The following is a 22807-nucleotide window of genomic DNA, read 5'->3' on the forward strand; positions in this document are numbered from 1 at the left end:
AACTTCTTTGATCATTAACTGGGTGCAGTCCAGAATTGAGATTGAGACTTGACAGTATTAATATTAGAACTGGTTACTTGCAGGATCTTGAATGGAAATATGTGAATTTCAGAGGTACTGGCAGATAATATCAACTCTTCTAAAACAGGAAATATTAAATAGAAACGGGACAAGCACAGTCTAAGACCAAATATTAAAGTAATTGAGAATAATAAAATATGGTTACTAACACTGGATGATTTAAAAGTACAATGGAATTATAGAAATTTACTACCAGTATCGTTATGTGATACGACACAAACATGATGTTTCCAGAATTTGTATCTGCACTCTTTTTAAGTATAGAATTTGATAACATTGGGTTAAACGTGTTAAAAAGGTAAATAATTCAAGACATGGTGATCAAACTTGTCTGAAAATCATTCCATGGAGAGGAATGAAACCTCACATAATATGCTGTAAGGAAAAAGGATAGATGGAAATGCATTTCAGATATGGAGTGAGACTTGGGAAAACTCAGTAAAATTGTTCAAATAATGTTCCAGTAAATGTGTTGAGTTAGTTAATCCTCAGACAGAATTTCATAAATTTTAAAATCAGTGAAGTTGGTCAAACTTTCACAACCATCAAATCTTCATACGCACGTAAGCACGCACACACACACACAAAGAGAGAGAGAGAGAGAAGGAGAAAGAGGGGAAGGGAGGGATGGAGAGAGAGAGAACTTCCAATTGCTCAGTATCCTATGGTCTGGAACATCCGATCGTCTGCACCAACATGCATATGTACATAAATAGTTAATTTGATTTAATTTACTGTACTACAGGTGAAAACAGGCTTATACTGTAAATTGTGATTCAGGAATGCAGAAATCCTAATGTACTTGAAAATGTTTTGCGAGCTTCAGGTTTTCTATTGTGAGGTCAGTGGTCGGTTCCAAATGGTCCGCTTCATTTTGAACTGTAACTTTCAGTTCGCCATTTTCTTGTGCGTTTGTTCGTTGCGTTGCTTAGTCCAAAACACGTTTAATTGCTCTTGTGATTTAACTCAATAAAGAACTGTAATTAAAAGTTGATTGCATAGAAGTAATTTCATAGTTTGTACCCTCTAGGAGTAAACTAACATTGAGTTAAAAGTGCATTTGAAAGAAAGGACATGTTTTCAAAACTATCAACAAGTGACAAAAACACTATGGGGCAGAAACAAAAACACTATCAGCATCAATCAGAATTTAACATTCATTCTTAAAACTATTTATAATAAAAAACAAAATGATGATCTCATGCGTTTTGATTCTTTTTATTTTTTATCAAACATTATTATGCACTTTGTATTTTGACTTGATTCAATCATAATAACAATATCTACAATAAGTTGTGTGCGTTAATTGAATATATACGTACATTAATAGATCAAGAGCAACTCAAAATCATTTTATGCAAATAGTTAAAAAAAAATAATAAAACTTGTTTTCAGTGTTTTATGAGGTCAAGATTTTTCTCATCCAACATATTTTTGATTTAAAGTTTAAGGCTATTTTATTGAATAAGGGAGCTAATATTTATTTTACAAAACTATAGGTTTTCAGCAACAATTGCTTAAAACTCATAGTCATACAGTCTCTGATAATTCCGGCACATACGGGATTGACTTAAACACAAATTTATCACAATTTTGTTTTATCTGACTCAGGAATGATTCTTCTTGTTCGTTTGCACTTATTTATTACTAATTGAGGGTACCCACTGCACTAAGATCTGATTCAACTTTCTTAAATTCCTCTTTTAGAACTTCTTTTCAAAATTTGGGTCAACACTTTTTACAGTATGAAATTAAAAAAAATAAAAAACAAATAGTAACACCTGTTCTTACAAAGTTAAATCTTGTTTATTTTGCCAATGTAATATCTGTTACCTTAGAAATGTTATATTAGTTTTCTTCGAAGTAAATTTTTTTAGCATATCTGTTTCGTATTTGGAACATATATTTTGTTATATTAAGATCAATATTTATTTTATTGTATTCATCAACCAAATACTATCTCTACAAGATTTTACGTCAGTTATACAACGCCACAAGAAGTAACTAAACAGCTTTTTATATTTTATGTAGTACTGAACTGTACATATTTGTTTATTGCAACTTCATATATATTTTATTGGTCACAATTTCTGGCAACTGTTGTTTGATTTTATAAAATAAAAATTTCTATAGTAAAACCACTCTTTAAAAAGGGTGAAAAGAAAAACATTTCCAATTATAGACCAATATCAATTTTACCTGTTTTATCAAAAATATTTGAAAAAATAATGACAACTCGGATTTTGAAACATTTAGAAAAATATACAATTTTATGTAAAAATCAATTTGGCTTCATTAAAAAATCTTCCACAGTGACTGCGGTTTACAATTTATTGGATTCAGTATTAAATTCCATTGATAAAAGGCATCAAACTGCTTCAATTTTATGTGATCTGACAAAAGCATTTGATTGCGTGGAACACAATTTGCTCTTATTAAAACTCGATTATTATGGCTTACATGGGATGGTCTATGAATGGCTAAGCTCCTATTTATCTGATAGGAAACAGAGAGTCACATACAAAGACGAATTAATGGAAACACATGTTTCAACTTAGAAGACTATTACACGTGGAGTTCCCCAAGGGTCAGTATTGGGCCCTTTGCTGTTCTTAATTTACATTAATGACCTTCCACACAGCCTAACCTGTTCGTCTGTTACATTATTTGCAGATGACACAACTTTAACAGTGAAAAGAGATAATTTGGCTGAGCTAGAAAGTGCCTTGCAAACATCCCTATGCGAAGTAGGTAATTGGTTTAACGCTAACGGTCTGATGCTCAACAAGAAAAAAACTAAATAATTCAGTTCATGCCTTTTTTAAATCAGATTCCAGAAGTAAAATTGCCTGATATTGAGGTTGTTCACTCTTCAAAATTCCTCGGAGTAGTAGTAGACAGACCTTAAATGGAATGAACACGTAGAGCAACTATAAAAAAACTAAATACAGCTGTTTTGCTTTGAGAACAATTAACTCTGTAACAAACCGTGATACTATCAAGTCTGCCTTCTACACATATGTTTTCACGCACCTGAGATATGGGGTGGCATTTTGGGGAAATTCATTAAAGTCAAAAAATGTGTTCAAATTGCAAAAAGGAATTATAAGAATTATGTTTAAGCTCCGAACCTGACAGTCATGTAAATCATTTTTCATAAATAAGAACATTTTGACCCTCCCATCTCTATATATTTTTGAAGTTTTGAGTTTTTACAAATCTAATAGTGAACAGTTCTATAAAAATCAAGTATTTCACCCTTACAATACAAGGAATCAGATGCTATACCATCCTGTTCATAGGTTAAAACTCTATGAGCAGGGCGTGAATTATTCTGCATTAAAACTTTACAATTGCCAGAATCTTTAAAAAATGAATATTCAATTCAAACATTTAAAAATTCCTTGAAATGCTACCTCATAAACCGGGCATTTTACTCTGTTGAAGAGTACATACTTAACTACTTAATTTACCTATTTATATTTCTTATTTGCCTTAAGTAAGTTTTTTGAGCAAAAGTGTAATTTGTACTTTTGATTTCTCATTCGTTTTATATGTTGTTTTGACTGTGACAATTCACATGTTTATTTTAGCTCCGCTAAAGAATGTAAACACGATGTGAAACGTTTATTGAATAAATGAATTTTTTCCAGAGATATATCATTATTGTTTTATAAAATTCATAAAATCGTGGAAATAAATCATTATTTCCATTTGAATTGAAATGTTTGTCTGGTGCAACAAATTTTGGCAATAACCATCAACAAAGTACGAGGGCATCGCTGGATGGATGTTTGGACTGGATTTGGGGAATCAATGATTCTCAAACGGTCAAATGTATGTAGCTTGCTCTCAATCAGAAAAGCTCCTGAATTTATTTAAGTACTCACCAGATGGAATGACAAAAGTATAGTACAAAGAGTTCAATTGATAATTGAATATTATAACGGGTTTCTTTGAATATCTTTTCACCTAACATCTAAGGAAAACATGGTATTTATTATTAAAAATAAATAATAATTACCATTCGGACAAAGAAACCTGCAATACCCACCAATTAGCTTTGTATGAAGCAGGAGTATATCATTGAAACCGTAATTCACTAAAAATCTCTAAATCCTCTAGGACACTACTCGTGTACTATGAATATTTAACAAATTATTTATTTGTTCTATTATGTAATAAAAATAAATATTTTCGATGTTAGGATAAATAATTCAATATTCTCTGACATATCATGTTTTCTTGAGCCAAGCTCACATGTTGAGAACAAAATATGCTGAAATAATATGAATATGAATTATGTAGAAAGAATGAATGATATGATTGGATCATCATCTTCTTAAATATTATACGTGTTTAATACCGCAACCGAGTGTTTAAACTGCTGAAAGAACTCTCTGGGATGGCCTCTACAACATACAGTACATAAATACCTAAACAAAATAGAATAATCAGTGGATGTGCAGAACAAATTGTTACTGATTATATATTAAATGTCTACAATATTGGTATTTCGTATCTTAAGAGAGAGTATTAATATCTAAGGGAGAACTCTGACCAACTTCCCTCGTTAGTGACAAACACATTTTATTTTTATTAACATCAAGCTGGTACGTGGTTTTGGATGCAATTTTCAAAATTAAAGTTCATATGCAAGTTCTTCGATTAAATTCCTTTTAAAGAAATTAGGTTCCTAATGTATCATGTTGGGTTCATCAATTCATATGATGTGCAATTTCTTTTATGTTAGACCCTTTCTCCTGCTTTTTTTTTGTTGTGTTCTTTTATCCTTATATTTAATCGTCCTTTTGTCTCACATATGTATTCCCTATTGCAACTGCATGTTATACTGTAAACACAGTTTTTGGAATCCTGTGTGCCATTTTTTGGTTTCTACTTACTCTTCTAGCTTTCTCTGATAATTCCGGCACATACGGGATTGACTTAAACACAAATTTATCACAATTTTGTTTTTCTGACTCAGGAATGATTCTTCTGGTTCGTTTGCACTTATTTATTACTACTTGAGAGTATCCACTGCACTAAGATTCAACTTTCTTAAATTCCTCTTTTCATCTATCTTTATCTGAGCATAAGCTGTTTTCTCTATCAAATATCGAGTAGTCCACTCCTTCTTTGACAGATTTTTGAAGGTTTTTATTGATAACTTACAACTATGACATGTTTGGCGCTCCCGGTTTGTGCAAGCGTATCTTTAAAGTGGTTATGCTCGCTTATGCGTTGATGGATTTCAATGAAAAAGTACCGTTGGAATTGTTATGAAAATTTCAAATTAATTGTTATCTTTTAAAATTTGTATATCTTTTAAAACAGCTGATAGAAAATACCTATCTAAAGATAAAATGTTTGTTGTTCACAGCTTGTGCAAGCGTACATTTACAGTTGATTCCGTTGAAACTAGTACCGTTGGAGTTGCAATAAAATTCACCAAATAGTTGGTGTCTAGTACATTTTATAACTATATTGGCTTTTTTTGATATTTGACTTAAAAAAGTTCAACAGACGCCATTTTGTTAATTAAAGAAAATAACACGATTACTTTTAAAAATTTCCTCTTACCTATTCAAACCTGTGTGCTAAATTTAGTTTCTTTAGCTTTACTAGTTTTAAAGATAATAATTTTTTAATACAAAATGGTGGCTAGCGGCTAGACAAAGGGGAAATTGGAAACAAATTATTCTTCATTTTTAGCTTAGAATCACAGAATTTGAAAATACATAGCCAACCCAAACTTTTTGTTACACCCTATACATTGATGAAAATAGGAGACAGTGGAGAATCCATTGCCATCCCCTCATTTTGACGGTAAATTTGACCCTCTAACTCAAAATAATTGCATTGAGTGCATAGTTCCAACAGTTCCTTAATTACATGGGAAGTTTAGTTCTTTCCTTTAATGTTTGGCCTTCTTTGAGACGTAATGTCAAGAGTTTATGAAACTGGTAGATTTGTTTATAGACTTTTACCAGATAGACTTTTGACATTTTTACCAAATCCCTGGAAGTTTTTATAAAAGTCAGTTTTTTTCTACCAAATGTCCATAAGGACTTTACACCATTTCCCGGCAATGTGTGAATCACAAGAACTAATGATAGGCTGGAGAGGGATGCTAGGTTTGTGGATTTTAGGAAGGCCATACATATGGGGGATTTTGGAATGGTGAGGAGTTAATTTAGTCTTAAATTTATCTGAAAAAATATGATTTGTGTTTTCTTAAGGTGTTTGCATCCTTTGCGTTGAAATGAATCAGTTGGGTCTTGATTTAAAACAGTACATGTGCCAGTATTTAAAGTCACCGTAATCTTTTCTTTATATGCTACTGAGTTAAGTACAACAGTAGCGTTGCCTTTATTGGGCTGGTAAAATTTTGACCCGTGTCATCTTTTCCAAGGATCAACATGGCCTTTTTCTCTTTTATTGTCAAATTGGGCTTTGTGGAAAAAATTTCCTGAGTGAAAGACAGACCTCACAATAAAACTGATCACCCTGTTTCTCAGATAACTGTGCAACAGCCAACTCCCAGTAACGAAATCTAGTGCCTTTACTGATTTCTGTGCCACAGAAAAGTTTAAACCCTTAAATAAAACTAATATTTTTACTTCATTGAGGATTTTATACTACATTTTTATTATTTGCATCCGTATTCACCTTGCCACAAATCACATTGTTTGGGCCTAACTTTTTCAAGAGACTTTTTTGAGATTTTCTTTTTCTTGTCTATTCCAGAAACATTTTACACCCATTTTGGGTGCTTTTGGAGAATGTTGTTAAATTCTGTACCAATCAGGGTTATTATTTCAGTTTTTTACATTCAATAGTACAAGGGCTATCAAGAAAGTTTTTGAATGGTGTGGCCGGGGCTACAGCTGCCACCGTGGTGGTGGTCAAAACACTCAGCGTTCAGTGCATATCGAGCTGTAGTCATGCACTGTCTGTATCTCTTTTACTTTTATCACTGTGATTAATTCAAATGTGTGCTGCGATTGAAAATCCCACCACTTGTGAAGTGCGTTCACCAATAAGGCTTTTGTTGAAAAAAAAAAACCATAAACCAATTGAAAATCCATAGCAAAACTATGTGGAGTTTATTGAAATCGAATAATGAGTGAAAGCAGAGTAAGGCAGTGGTGTATTTACTTTAAAAAAACGGCCGCACCAATGTTCATGACAATAGTCGTAGCGGTCGGCCTAGTTATTGTGACTGAAGATTTGATGTTGAAAATAAATAACAAAAAGTTTGTGAAAATTCGCCATTTGAATATCCGAACTTTTGAACATTTCCCACAAATCTCACGAAGTGCCAGGTGGGTTTAAAAAATCCTTTACGGAAGATCACAAAGAACAAAGATTTGCTGTATTGTTAACTATCCTAGATGAATACGACAAAACATGGTAACGAAATTCTTGATTGTATCATTACTGGTGATGAAACATGAGTGAAAGCATATCAGTTGTGATACAAAATGCAGTCTATGGAATCAGGGCACACATATTCTCCAAAAAAAAAACCAAGAAAATGTTTCCAAACTCTGTCATTGAGAAAAATTATGGCAACTGTTTTTTGAGATGCTAAGGGTGTGATTCTGGGTTGATCTCCTTGAACGAGGATCAACAATCAATGCAGAGAGGTACTATGAAACATTGCAGAAGCTACGGCGGGAGTGATACAAAACAGGAGTAGGGGAAAATTGAGTTAAAAAATTTTGTTTCTTCCACGATGATGCATATCTCCATTCAGCCAATCGTACACGACAAGTCTTGGATAATTTTGATTGGGGAGTGTGTTAATCATCCGCCTTATAGCCTAGATCTGGCACCAAGCGACTTTTCTCTTTCCAGCAATGAAGACCTGGTTCGCAACGCAGCGCTTCAATAGTGACACTGAGCTTCACACTGGCGTTAATCAGTGGTTAAGATCTAAGGCAGCAGATTTATACAAAGCTGGAATCGAAAAAAACTTGTGTCACGTTATAGTAAATGCCACAATTTTTAAAATGGGGATTACGGTGAAAAATAGTCTCAGAGTATAGCTTTTAAATGTATATAATCAAATGTTTCTATTTCAGTTGGTTAATTTTTAATTTCAAAACGTCTGTTACTTTCTGGATACCCCTCGTATTTTGGAGGAGGCATCTTTGACAATGATAATTGCAAAATCTTCTTTGAGTAAAGGATTTAGAAGGAGGAAAACAAAATTTTACTGGCTTCCCTATAGGCATAAGGTTTTTCATTTTCAAACTTACATTTATGTAAAAAAGTTAAATGACTACTGTGTTTAGTTAACTTAAGATGGAAATCATTACAATATCAGGATGAGGTTAGACATCACAACACATACATGGCTCAAATGGAGATTACTTCCCAGAGATTTATGAGGCTAGAATAACCATCAAACTCAAAATTTGTGTTTGAAGAAAGCACAACAGACACTGGTATGCTTTTTATGTATTAACATGAAAGAAATAAACTATCAGAAACCATCCAAAACTGTAAACCCATCTGAAATCCTGAAAATGCACACCCAGTTTTTTAAGGGTTTTAAAGGCTTATTTTGTAAACATTAATAAAAATTATTAATCTTCATTGATGTGTACAGTGTTATACAATTTTCTTATCAAGAGCTGTCTAAAGTAAACCATAAAAAAATGTATTTTTTAAATTTAATAGTGGTTTCTAAACATTGTCTGTGAAGTATAAAATAACTGTCTTACATCAAATTATCAACATTTTAATAAAATACTTGTATACAAAATTCGGAGTAATAAAATTGTAGAAAATGCAATCCTAAAAACAGAAAATTTACAATGTTTACAAGGTTTTACAAGTCAATTTTAAAGAGTTTTTATAATTTAAACAAAATAGAAAAAGTTGAATTTTTTTAGGTATTTTACTGTTGTTAGGTAATGCAATTATAAAAAATTAAATATTAAGAAATATATTGTGTCTTTTATTACCTTGCAGGGTAGAAACTCACACTTTTGATTAATATAGTCTAAAATTGGATTTGAATTGTGATAATAAACAGTAAAGTGATTTTTAACTGTACAGTACAGGTTGTCATAACTTGTGCTGGTGGCACTTTCTGCTGTCAGATGGTTACTTGGAGGGTTAAAGAGAAGAAGGTCCAAAGAAAAAAATGAATGTATAAGATACATGTTTCACAGCTGCATTGGTTCAGAGTAGATACGAGATTAGAAAGAATAAAAAACAAATTACACTATATTAAAAACATGTAAAGGTTGCAGGACAAAGAAAATCACAATGTTACTAGAGACGATGAGGCAGAAAAATCTACAACTCATGAATTTAGTTTTAACATTAAATTTAAAAAAATGTGTTGTCATGGGGTGATTAATGCTTCATTGCATGCAATCAAGATTAGTAAGAGTTTTATAACGTAACACCCTAAAACATTTTCTCTGTATCACCCAACTTCCTCTTTCTCTCTTAGCAGTACCTTTGATGTAGTAATTATAATTTATATAACAAGTAACTGTTAATGTAAATTAGAAATCTTATTTTTTATGTTTAAAATTAATTTATTTACAAAAAATTTCAGGGAAAAAACATATTAGTAGTAATAGATTCAGTTTCAGTCCTTGTTTTACCCAGTTGATTCCATTATTTAATGTTACTAACAGCAATGTTTATTATGTTTAACTACAGAGTTTCCAGCTTACATGTAAATTAAAATACACATTGTTAAAAAATCACAAAGTCAGGTTTATATCAAGATTGATTAATAAGGGATTTATTTATTAGATCTCTGGGAAACCACAAGTGTACACTGCATCAATAATCAGCAGGCTCCTCCTGCATGACACACTAACTGTCATTCCACTCAGTTGATAACTGTGTGAAATAAAAATGATCCATCAAAACAGTGCATTTTTTTCTATACATCAACAAACCAATTTTGTCTGTTAGTCAAGAACAGCTGTGTTTGTGTTGTCACTTGCTTGAAACCAAACCTGAAGGAATGGTGCTATATAGAATGCAATCACTAAAACAGTTACAAATTTGACAGTACACAATCTGTTAAACACAGATTTTTAAATCGTTGGCAACATTGTAATTGATCTGAAGTCGTGGAGACCTGTTGGTGAAGGAAGTCTGGGTTAGTGTTTGTAGTTTACCTTTTTGTGTTATGTGTGTTATATGTGCCTTGATTACTGGACGTTTAATCTATGAAGAGGTTTGATTAAATTGCAAACTCAAGGGTAAGACTCAAAATTATGATTCTATCTTGTACTTTGAACACAAGAAATTAAATGCTCCAAAATTTGAAATTGTAAAGCACAAATTTCAGTTTTCTGTGGCGTAGTAAATTTATTTTAATTTTTTTACAAACTTCACATTGCATTAACAAAAGAGAGGAAAAATTAATAAACATTTAAATCAGTTAATAGCAAGTAATATTTTATACACAATCTTTATGACTGCTTGGTGGTCAGTCCATAAAAAGTCACAAACATTATAAATGGAGAGATAATTTAAAATACAGTAATGTAATTAAATTGTTAAACAATAACTTCCTTTATTACTTTATTGAGAGAAATTAATTATAAAAATATATAATAAAAATTGAATAGGATAGAATAATAAGATAACATAATTATAACACAGTTTACGTAAAATCAATGTTTAAATAATAAGGATTTAAATCAACAAAAACAAAGTAATTAGTAATATTATGTTAATACAAGTAAGATTTGATACAAGTAAGGTATCTCTCTACCTTCTAAGCTGATTTCTTCTCTTTATGTATTATCATAGATATTCAAAAGTTTATGTGGAGTTTTGTTTGTTTGAGTCTGTCATCTTAGCTCTTCATACATTTGCTGTAAGTTTAATGTCAATTTTGAAAATCTTCCTCATCAAACCCTTTCATTGGATCATAAGGCCACTTTATCATGTCCACTAGAATATTTACCACAATCACACAAGTTCTGGTGATGTGTACTCTGGTATTGTCACAAATTCAGGAATACTTTGAGTTTAATTGGAGGCAAATAGTTTTTTTTTAATTTAATTATGGCATAACATATATTTTAAACTGTGATATTCACTGTTGCTGATGTTTAAGATCCCCCTACTGATCACTGGGGTTGCATCCTTTAGTTCTACAGTCACCCATTGTTTCTGCTCAGAGATTGGCAGAATACAACTTATTTTTACTTATAACACTAATTAACTAATCCATCTTTTGGGATTGGAGCAATAGATCAACAGAAAGTATAGTATGTGAGATCTAGGCACATTTTTATAGATTGCAAACTAATATTCACTGAACATGTAAGGGGTGTTGTTTTGAAAGCTGGAAGGAACTTATAGTCCAAGAGCCAACTTGCATTGTATAAGCACACAGCCTGGATTGGTCACCCATGCTTATATTGGTGGAAATGGGACAGTATTAAAGAGGTTAAAAATATGAAGTGACTATTTTTTCTCGGATCATATTTTTCTTGAAACATTTAAACCAACCGTCAAGAGACGTAAATGAATGTTAAATCAGCATCAGCTAACCACATACTGACCCTTAAAGTGATGACTTTCAGTCTCTTTAGCTAGTTATCAGACAATTATATAACTATTATTTATGCGCCTGATGGTCGATCTATCCAGCTAGAAAAGATTTTCAAAAATATTATAGTTTCATATTTTTAACCTTCTTTGATATCCTCTTATTTTGACCTCCACCTAAATTTGGGGCAATCGATTTCTTTCTTAAAACAAAATACTTTTATCAATTTCAAAGAAAATTAGATTATGGCAAATTGGCTCTCGGCTACTACAGTATTAGCTATTTTTTATGCGTATTATCTGCTTTCTTAACAGTATCTTATTTTAAAAGAATAATATTAAAAGGAAATCAATAAATATATTTTAAGGTAATATTACCTATAACATTCTGCTTATTTCAATCATTCTATTGAAGGAATTGAAAGGTTCTTTACAATATCTGTGATCACGACCTCCAGAACCCAAAACCACAATAATCTAACCATTTATTTTACAATTTACCTTGACTATTTTCAAACATCGCCTTCAATCTAAGAGAAATGTTTTTAAAATATCAAGTAATCTGGACAAATTTTATTTGTATATTTTTTATATCTTTTAAGGTCTGAAGGTGATGGTCGTTCAAAGTTTGGCAAAGGAAATGTTATATCTCACTTATTATAAATTGCTGAGCAAAATGTTTTCAAATTCTTTGATCATTTACAACAATTGTTCTCACATGTATTTTTAATATCTCAAAAAGTTGTGCAAATAAGTGTAAAGATGACATTGCTCTAATTTCTGACCAGTACTGGTACTTTGCTGTGGATAAGTTCGTTAGTCTCAATCTTTCAAAGAAGTTGGCATAATATGGCAAGCATTCATATTTGTGTAAAACTGTTTAATATAGGCATAACATTATATATAAATACACTTTTTTAAATTTCAAATATTTTTTACTAATAACTATATATAACTATTAACTATTTTAATATTCTTTTAAGATGGTGGCTGTTTAAATTTTGAAAGGAATGATTATATTCAAATTATTATACATCTACGCATCATAAAGCAAAACAATAAAGAGTTCTAAAATGCCCTGATTGTAAATTACAACTCTTTTTATTTAAAAGCTTTAAGATATCCTATAAAGGGTTCAAGATAACAAGCATACAAAGTTTTTTCTATTATTTTATAAAAGAAAACTCACAATTCTCCAATAATTTTTATATCTATTGATATTATATAAAATATAAAAAATTATTGGAGAATTGTAAGTTTTCTTTTATAAAATAATAGAAAATACATTTCCAATAAGAAGAGCTCATCTTACTTCAATGAAGCATACAAAGAGTTAAGAAGTACTGTAAACCAGAAGTAGGGTAGGGTACGATAAGCGGACCCGGTTTTTTATATCGAAATTGGCAAACGATATTACTTAATCATAACCACCGATATAATCAATTGATACTGATTAATTATTTTGAACAATTAACTTAAATAATCTATATCAACAGCTGTAAACACTTTCAAATAATACACATAAGGTAATATTTCAATTTTGCATAAGTAACATTTGATTATTAAAAATGGCAGTCAATTTTAGAAAACTACACAACATTGCTTTGAAAGATGATAAGACATGTTTTACATGGCTTTAACATGTTGGACTCGTACAGAAAAATCCATTTTGTGAAATTTGTGGGAGAGAAACAACTGTAACTGTGAGAGGAGCAAATATGGTCGTCTTCAGTTTTCCTAATTTTGGTTATAATAATTTGTTTCATCACTGTAAATATTAAATTCATATTTTAATTTAAAACATATGATTGTTATTGAGGACTATAGATACTTTTATATCGATTGATAGTCTAGAGTTTTAAATGCGAATATTAGGTATCGATGATTACATTCTTCGATATAAAAAACTGGATCCGCTTATCGTACCCTACCCCCAGAAGTACTGTATACAATAACACCAGACCATTAAGTGAATATATTTAACTCACATTTTAATCGACTGCAACTTATACCTATAACAGTTTTTGTTTTGTAAGGTTTCAAAGGTGATGAGTTTCTACATTTTATGAATATTCTGTATTAACATGCCAGCCATGAGAGTTGTCATCAGTGTTGTAAAAATTAACTTTGAAAACAAATAATGCATCTTTGGTTTGATATTTCAAGACAAGCAAAGGTGAAATCTACCTTTACTTGAAATAGCCTACATATTTTAACCTTTTAGGAGAGGAGGGTTCATTCTTATCGTAAAACTAAATTCTATGTTGTACACAAGCCTAGTAAGTTTATTAATAAAGGTATAAAATTAAACAAATAATAGAAAATTCTTACAGTATGAGTGGGGTTTGATAAAGAGTTTCATTAAAGTATAAATACATTTTTCATATGCTTTAAATTTTATCAACAGATTAACTTAAATTTAAGTAAAAAATTTCAATATCAAATAGTAATTCTAAGTTAATTTCTTTACTGAGGTTAATGTTGGTATAAAAGGTTAAATTGTTACTTTATTCTCTAAAGAAGACAAAGAAGGGGTCACTTACAGATATGATAGAGATACATTGTTTTTTGGCTACTCTATCTTGTTGGACTCCTAAAAAATGGACTGCTGAAATAGTGAAGAACTTAGGGCCAAAGATGGATGTGGAGTGGGAATATGACGGCCAACAAGATGGCTTTATATTTCTCTTACCACATCTATAGTTTTGACAGGGCACACATGAGGTGGCCAGAAAGACTATAGACAAGTTTACACATATACATGAAATATTTCAAATTTTTACTAATAACTGTAAGAAGGAGTTATAGTATAAGTGAGTTTACGACTGTGGGTGAGATGTTGGTCTTCCAAGGAAGATGTTCGTACAAGCAAGAAAAACCCCTAACAAATACAGGTTAAAATTTGAAAGTATGTATATGCATTGGTTGATGTAAAAGCTCGCTATATGTTGAACTGAGTGTCATATGTGTGTCAACAACCTGAAGGACCGTTTAGTAAATCTAGCAGCCAAGTGGATTTAGTAAAGAGACTGATTACTCCTATTTTTGGCAATGGTAGTAACGTAACAAGTAAATAATAACAAACAAGAACTCGTCTTAAGTCCACAAAAGTCCCATTTCAGAAACCTAATCTCCATGAGAACTATCTACATATCAAATTTCATCAAGCTTTGAGATGGTCAGTTAAAATTTGTACCATATTTAAGTATGTTGATTTCGACAGAATAACAGGATTTCGGACATTTGTCATTGTTGTGATTACAAAAGGTTACATAACCTTTTGTAACCATAACAATGGCAAATGTCCAAAATCCTGTTATCCTGTCAAACCTTTCATCGTCAACAACAAACTCTAAATAAAAGGAATATTGATTTCTTAAGGAATGACCCCTTTATTTATAACAAATGCTTTTGAAAGGGTAAAAAATTACAATTATATCACAATCATTAAGAATTAACAATAACAAAAATGAGAATCAGAAAAATAATGACTTAGGTTACTTATAAAACAATCATGTCTGCTTCATGCGTATTACACACTGGCTTTAGAGGACATAAGTCACATAATACATCCACTTGAACTAGAAAAAGATTTTACAATTGGTCAGAGCCAGATTTATTAACCCTAGCAGTGGTAAGTGGTTGTTTTTATGTCAATTTTATTATGGATGGGTTGAGAAACTCCAGCTCAGATCCATTTACCACTTTACTTTAAGCTAGACTCAGATGATCAGGAACTTGTCATCAACATAAAATGACAAAGCCACACCCGAACTGGGATTCATGTTCAATCATAACTGTATCTTTCATTTTATTGATTTGGTGATTAGGGATGATCATATATGAGACACTAACCACTCATATACAAGAGACAATTACAGACTGTTTATTATTCACAAATTAGTGGAAAACCATTAATGAACTGTTGTTTTTTACATCTTAGATTTGATTTGTTCACTTTGAAATCTAATAAACCAACGACTTTATATGAACAATGCTTCTAGTAAATTAAACATCTTTTACAACTTAATGTTTTGATTTTAGAGTAAATTCCAACAAGTGAATATCAACAGGTATAGCAAGCCTCATCCAAATCTGAACGAACACACAAAAAAATCCAAGAATGAATATATTTTGATGAATCTCCCAGCCTCAAGGGTTTAATTCAGCCTGTATCTTTCATTTATTGATTTGGTAATACAAATCACTGAATTTATTGATTCCAACAATAAAAAGAAGTAATTCTTCCTCTGTCTATTGATCATGTACAAACTAGTTGCTCATGAGATGAATAGTTTTTATTTTTAACCTTTCAATTAAACATTTACAAATTTCAAGTAGCCATAAGTAAGTACTAGGAGTGTATGTTTTGAGAATACTACATAAAATAAACATGTAAACTTTATGACACCATTCTAATCTTGAAGATTATGAATAAAGAATTTTGTCTATTGTCTAAATACCAATAAAACAATAATTAGATCAATTTTAAAATGGCTGAATATATTGTATTTTTAAAGTACAGTATGTAAATTGGAATTGGAAAATTATGATAATAAAAAATTGTTTAACACGTTTTAGAATAACAGCTATTCATTTAAGGCTATGCGGAGAAAAGACGAAACCTGATGGAAATAAAATTTAGAAATCTCTTCTTCATAGTAACATAACTTTCCTGCGAGTCGCCAATAAAGACAAGAGTTCTTTTTCGTCAATTTCTGAAGTTAAAATTTCCTAAGATTCATTTTCAAATTTAATTCAATTATTTAATTCTTGGATTTTATAAAACTACCTGTAAATAAGCATACTTGATTATGTGAAAGTTATTTTATTATGTTATTGTAATTGATACTTGATAGACATTAAAGTATTTAAGCTGCACTTCCATAATAGTTAACTGATTTATTGATATCGACATTGCACAAGTCACCAAATAAAAATGAACAAAAATAAACAAATAATTTAAAACTATAATAACAAAATAAATTTAAAAATATAATCTAATTAACTAGATTAATATAGTATGTATTTTCTGAATAAAGAACATAAAGGGATCTTCTCTATGGATTGAAACTTCTGTATAATAATTCAGTTAGGTGATCCATGATTTTTTCTGATTTAAAGCCAGTTTTTAATGATTTCTTTACCGTTTTATATGATGACTAATGGTTTCTGTATTGGCTTGTGTCAATGGGTCAATAAAACTGTTATTATGGTTAACTGTGAAGTGAATAATACATCCTTTAGTTATAACATTAAAATAACATTTCCATAAATCAGTGATGACGGTTGTAACATGTTTTACTTCTTTGTTGATTAATGAAATTAGAGTAACATATTGCCATCCTTTTCATTGCCTGGAAAATTGTGACCTGTACTGTCCACCTAGCCTTTCACGCTTCTTTCTGTCCAAGTCAATACTAATTTCAATCATGCCTAAAATTCACACACACTTTACCAACCTCCCTCTATTATATTTTGTTTATACTCATCAATTTCTAAAAATGACTCTATCTCCCTTAACAATAATTTATTATCAAACACATCATAAACATAGTTCTCTATTAAACATATCCAGATGGTTAATTGTTTCCATACTCACTTTAATAAGCTAATTAGCCTACTTTACTTGTTTCCCACGCAAGAAAGACATATTTATAGTGAAAAAGTACATTAGCTTACTGTTTTAAGAGTAATTCTAACCCAAAATTAAAACCTTCAAAGAAATTGTTATTTTTTGTGTATCCTCGAACATTCCTTGTTTTAAAGTAGCAAAACACTGTATAGTACAATGTATATTTACAGTTTTCTCCTTTTATTTTTATCTTCATATCTCTGGAATAATCTCCCGGATCATATCAGAGGTATTCGTAGTCGGGAACGGTTTCGGGGGGTGCTTAGGGATCATCTGTTTTGGGCCTCGTCGGGTTGACGATATCGTGGCATAGGGTATGGGACGACGGCTTTGTATGAATGGTGATGGATGAATGTCTGTTAATTTCCTTGTAAGTTTTATTCTATTTATTTATTTTTAGTTTCATAGAGAACCTTTATTTCATTTTATTACTTTATATAAATAGAGATTATAATTTTTGATTGTAAAATAGTAATTTAAACTGTATTGTGGCTCTTGTTTTACAGTAATAGTAGAGTTTATTAATTTATGGTTAGGTGTAAGAGAGGACTTAATAGTCCTAACCTCGCCAATTGAATATGTTTTACGTTGTATTCAATAAAGACAATTTTTCATTTCATCTGCAGATTTAACTATGAAATCCAGTTCTTGTAAAAATGAACCGTAATTTCTTGTGTGTTACCTGTATTTTCATGTAGAAGTAAATAATCACTATATTTAATTTATCCTCCATTTTCCCCTTTTCTTTTTTTATGTAAACAGAGGTACAGTAATATATAATGTAGAAATACACCACACCACATGTCATAATAGGCTTCGCTGAGGTTGCAAACTTTCAATTCTATAGCTCACTTCATTCTCAAGATATCCTGTGGACAAATAGGACAGACAGACAATCATACAAAAAAGACTAAAAAGTTTATTAAAAATGATGTATCATTTAGAACTCATTTTTGTAGAAATAAAATTTCATGCAAAATTTAAAGTCTAAATTTTAAAATTTAAAATATCAAATGTTTTCAGCACATCTTACACATATGATACATTCAGATTTTAATTCATTGAATCGGGTTTCATATCAGTATTTAAATAATACAATTCTACACACCAAGCCACTATAAATTGATGTTGTATGTGTTGTGACACTTTTAGGCTAAATTTGTTAATATGTCACATGTTTGAATCTGTTATAGGTGTATTAGGTGTTATGTATATGTAGAGAATCCACTCTATAGAATATGTGACGGGCACGAGGAAACTTCTGAACACCTGCTCTTTGACTGCCCTGCAATGGTAAGTTAGCATTACGCCATCTTTAGTAGTCTGTACAAAGATTGTGAAATTCCCCAGGAGAATTTGATTGGTTGTTTTCGGCGGTTTGTAGAACTGCTGAAATCGTAAACTGGTAGCCCTCATAGTATACTTCCAGGTGTGCAAAAGGTCCTTAAGGCTTAAGTATATGCCAATTTCTACCCCTTAGAAGAAAAAGGTGTATTAAGTTTGTTTGCAAATTTATTTATTCTGCTATTTTGTGTTGCAAAATCATGTTTACCCATAAAAATATTCACTAACACTGGGCCAAATTCCATTAAGTGACATACTTCATCATTAAACTCAGTGTTCCTGATAATATAAATACTAGGCGATTAAAAAAAAACTATCTAATTTAGGCAAGGTACATACATTTATAAAATTTAACAAACAAAACAGTGCAAACATTTAGTTGCTTTATAATATTTGGAAGGATTAACATGTCTGACAGTTTGTGACACAAATAGCACATGTAGGCCTACATTGCCATTGTACTTGCAACCATTACTCAAATACCATACTACAAATGATTTTACTTTGTTATAATTAATTTGGAACAATACTGTTATTCAATACATTACAAAGAGCTGACAATAATTAATTGTAAATAACTAACTATAATTCATTTTTTTTATATTCAATGGTTTAGATATTTTTAATTGAATAGATTCTCTGCTATCAGTTAATATTGTATTCCTGGTTTAAGGCTAGACTATGTTCATTTTATTATTAGCATATTCAGTATTTCAGCAATTTGGGGTAGGGTACGATAAGCGGACCCGGTTTTTTATATCGAAATTGGCAAACCATATTAGGCCTACTTAATCATAAACCATCGATACAATCAATCGATACTGATTAATCATTTTGAACTATTAACTTAAATAATCTATATCAACAGCTGTAAACACTCTAAAATAATACACGTAGGATAATATTTCAATTTTACATAAGTAATTCTGATTATTAAAAATGGCAGTCAATTTTAGAAAACTACACGACGTTGTTTTTTCGCAGCTTCAACATGTTGTATGCGTACCGAAAAAACCCATTATGTGAAATTTGTGGGAAAGAAACAATTGTAACTGTGAGAGGAGTAAATATGGTCGTCTTCAGTTTTCCTAATTTTGGTTATAATAATTTGTTTGATCACTGTAAATATTAAATTCATATTTTAATTTTAAAACATATGATTGTTATTGAGGACTATAGATACTTTTATATCGATTGATAGTCTAGAGTTTTAAATGTGAATATTAGGTATCGATGATTACATTCTTTGATATAAAAAACTGGATCCGCTTATCGTACCCTACCCCCAGAAGTACTGTATACAATAACACCAGACCATTAAGTGAATATATTTAACTCACATTTTAATCGACTGCAACTTATACCTATAACAGTTTTTGTTTTGTAAGGTTTTTAATTTAAGTAATTCTAATCCATACTTTGGTTCTATGATTCCGTTGTTTTTAGTGGTCACTTATTATACTGACAACTATGGAACCTTAATTTGATATTATCTTATGTGATTTTAGTGGTGAGCATTAAAGAACTATCTTAATAACTTAATAATTCTATAGGATAGGCCTAGTTACAAGTAAGGTAGGCCTATAAATAAGGGTAGAATACGATAAGCGGACCCGATTTTTATATCACCAACCGATACTGATTAATTAATTTGAACAATTAAGTCTCAACTGAAATCATCTGAATCACCTGTAAACATATTTTTATTTCCAAAAGAAAATGAATCTTTTCTGGACTATAAATAACCTTCTTCCGGACTTCTACCTGAGCGTACCAGTCTGGTTTGATACAAATATTTTTAATGGCAATCCATTGCCACACTTTTTAGGCTTTATATATATATATATATATATATATATATATATATATATATATATATATATATATATGTTTATGTATTGTTATTTTATACCTGAGTAAAAAGGTAGATTTTAATCCTCAAACATAGTTTTAGGAATTTTGTACCGTATAACAAGGATAAATCTTTGAAATCTTATTCCCCTTTCAAACCATCCATCATCAATAAGAAACTGTAAACAATTGATCTGGTAATTGTTGACATTTAGGAAAACTATTTTATCTCACATACTAACAGTTATAAGTTTTGGTTTTGTATACTAACAAATGAGTGTAGAATATCATGGGTAGCCATACAATATAACAAGATTTTTTCTTATGAATAAAACATAGTAAAAAGTTTCAGGTAGGGTACGATAAGCGGACCCAGTTTTTTTATATCGAAATTGGCAAACAATATTACTTACTTAATCATAACCATCGATATAATCAATCGATACTGATTAATTATTTTGAACAATTAACTTAATAATCTATACCAACAGCTGTAAACACTTTCAAATAATACACGTAAGGTAATATTTCAATTTTACATAACTAACAGTTGATTATTAAAAATAGTTGTCAATTTTAGAAAACTACACGACATAGCTGTGAAAGATGATGACATGTTTTTCGTGGCTTCAACATGTTGGACTCCTTCCGAAAAACCCATTATGTGAAATTTGTTGGAAAGAAACAACTATAACTGTGAGAGGAGCAAATATGGTCACCTTCAGTTTTCCTAATTTTGGTTATGTACATAATAATTTGTTTGATCACTGTAAATATTAAATTCATATTAAAATTTTAAAACATATGATTGTTATCGAGGACTATAGATAATTTTATATTGATTAATAGTCTAAGATTTGAGATGCGTATATTAGATATCGATGATTAGGCCTACATTATTCAATATAAAAAACCGGGTCCACTTATTGTACCCTACCCAAAGTTTCTTTTTCATATATTGGCAAAACTTAGCTTACTGGCCTACAATTTTTGTAATAAAACAAGTTTTTTTATAATTTTACGATAAAGCCCATTTATTGTTAAATGTAAACTAAAATCCATTTTAAACACAAAATAAAAAAATAAAGAATTTCTTTAATAAATGCTTTTTTAAGAAATTCCTCAGCAGTTTTTTTTATAGGTTAGTAGAGTTAAAGGTACCAATAAGATTAAAACGCCGGGGCGGCAAATCACGATTCAAGTTAAAAACACAATTACTGCAATTCTTTGCAGAAAACAGCATACTTCTTTGTTTTTCTTACCTGGAGTCTAGGCTCGTTCTTCAAAAATGTAACTTTGTGTCTAATGGAAATACCCCATCAAGCCTAGTTTGTTAGAATAAAATCTGTTTTTAAATTTTGTTATTATAAAACATGTACCCTTACATGTTCAGGGTAAATTCCAAACTTTTCCAAGATGCACTAACTTAATAAAATTAAGTCCTGAAGAGGCATCAGGGTTATGTTTACATGCCAAGTAAATTGAGGTTATGTTAAGAAGGTAGCCTACCTTTTTCATGATTCCAGTTTTTCTTTTAGAAAATGTTGTATATCGTCTTAATTTGTTATCAATATATTCCATTTTGATCTTTACACGTCCTTTCGTTTTTTTACCATTAGCAGGCGGAGAGCCCTTCTGGGGAGCAGACGAAAATCCATGATCGTCTACCACATCCGAACCACAATCACCTGTCATACTTGACATTCCCGACCTAACACCAGACACATCTTGATCAAAACACACATCGGAAGACGTTCTTTTAATTCCTCTTTGCAAACTGGCACAACCACTTGATAACGATAAGGAAGACCTGGACAATCCTGAGGTTATTGAGGTTGAAGGTCTACTATGCACTGCACTTGAATATATTTCAGGTGCCGTTTCACCACTTAATAACGACATATTATAGCCCATACTAAACCGGGAATCTCTTCCCCCACCTGATGGGGTATCCATCACTTCACAACACTAACACTTCGAAAACATCACCGAAAATACGCGTATCACTTAACTTACGATTCTCATCATTCAACTACAACTGAGATTCACAATCATCACACACACACGGCGACTGTTCGTAATTTGACCTGCGTGCCTGGTCACAACATTACAGCTGAGCGCTTGAGGGGGAAAATAGTTCTATCATACATTTCTCGAATTATTCAAAATTATGACTGACTCATCAACTAAAAGTATACATAGAGAACGTTACAAATTATAATTAAGTGTTAGAAACCAATACTTGAAGTTGCTTTTAAACTTTTTGCAAATTACAACACAGCGGAGGAATATACGTTCAAAAAGACACCGCGCCCCCCTCTTATCCATATTTAGAAGTCGGTGTTGCCA

The 22807-nt window shown here is 30.9% G+C and overlaps 1 protein-coding gene across 1 annotated transcript in view; it reads right to left on the reverse strand.

The window, feature by feature from the left end:
• The window catches only part of LOC124360668 (serum response factor homolog), a 184943-nt gene extending 162389 nt beyond the window's left edge, over positions 1-22554 (reverse strand). The window contains exon 1 of the mRNA XM_046814486.1: positions 21968-22554. Coding sequence (XP_046670442.1) covers positions 21968-22414 — 447 coding nt within the window. The 5' untranslated portion in view covers positions 22415-22554. The remainder of the gene's footprint in view (positions 1-21967) is intronic.
• Positions 22555-22807: the final 253 nt, after the last annotated feature.

Source organism: Homalodisca vitripennis, chromosome 4, assembly GCF_021130785.1.
Source record: "Homalodisca vitripennis isolate AUS2020 chromosome 4, UT_GWSS_2.1, whole genome shotgun sequence".
In the NCBI taxonomy this organism is placed as follows: domain Eukaryota; kingdom Metazoa; phylum Arthropoda; class Insecta; order Hemiptera; family Cicadellidae; genus Homalodisca; species Homalodisca vitripennis.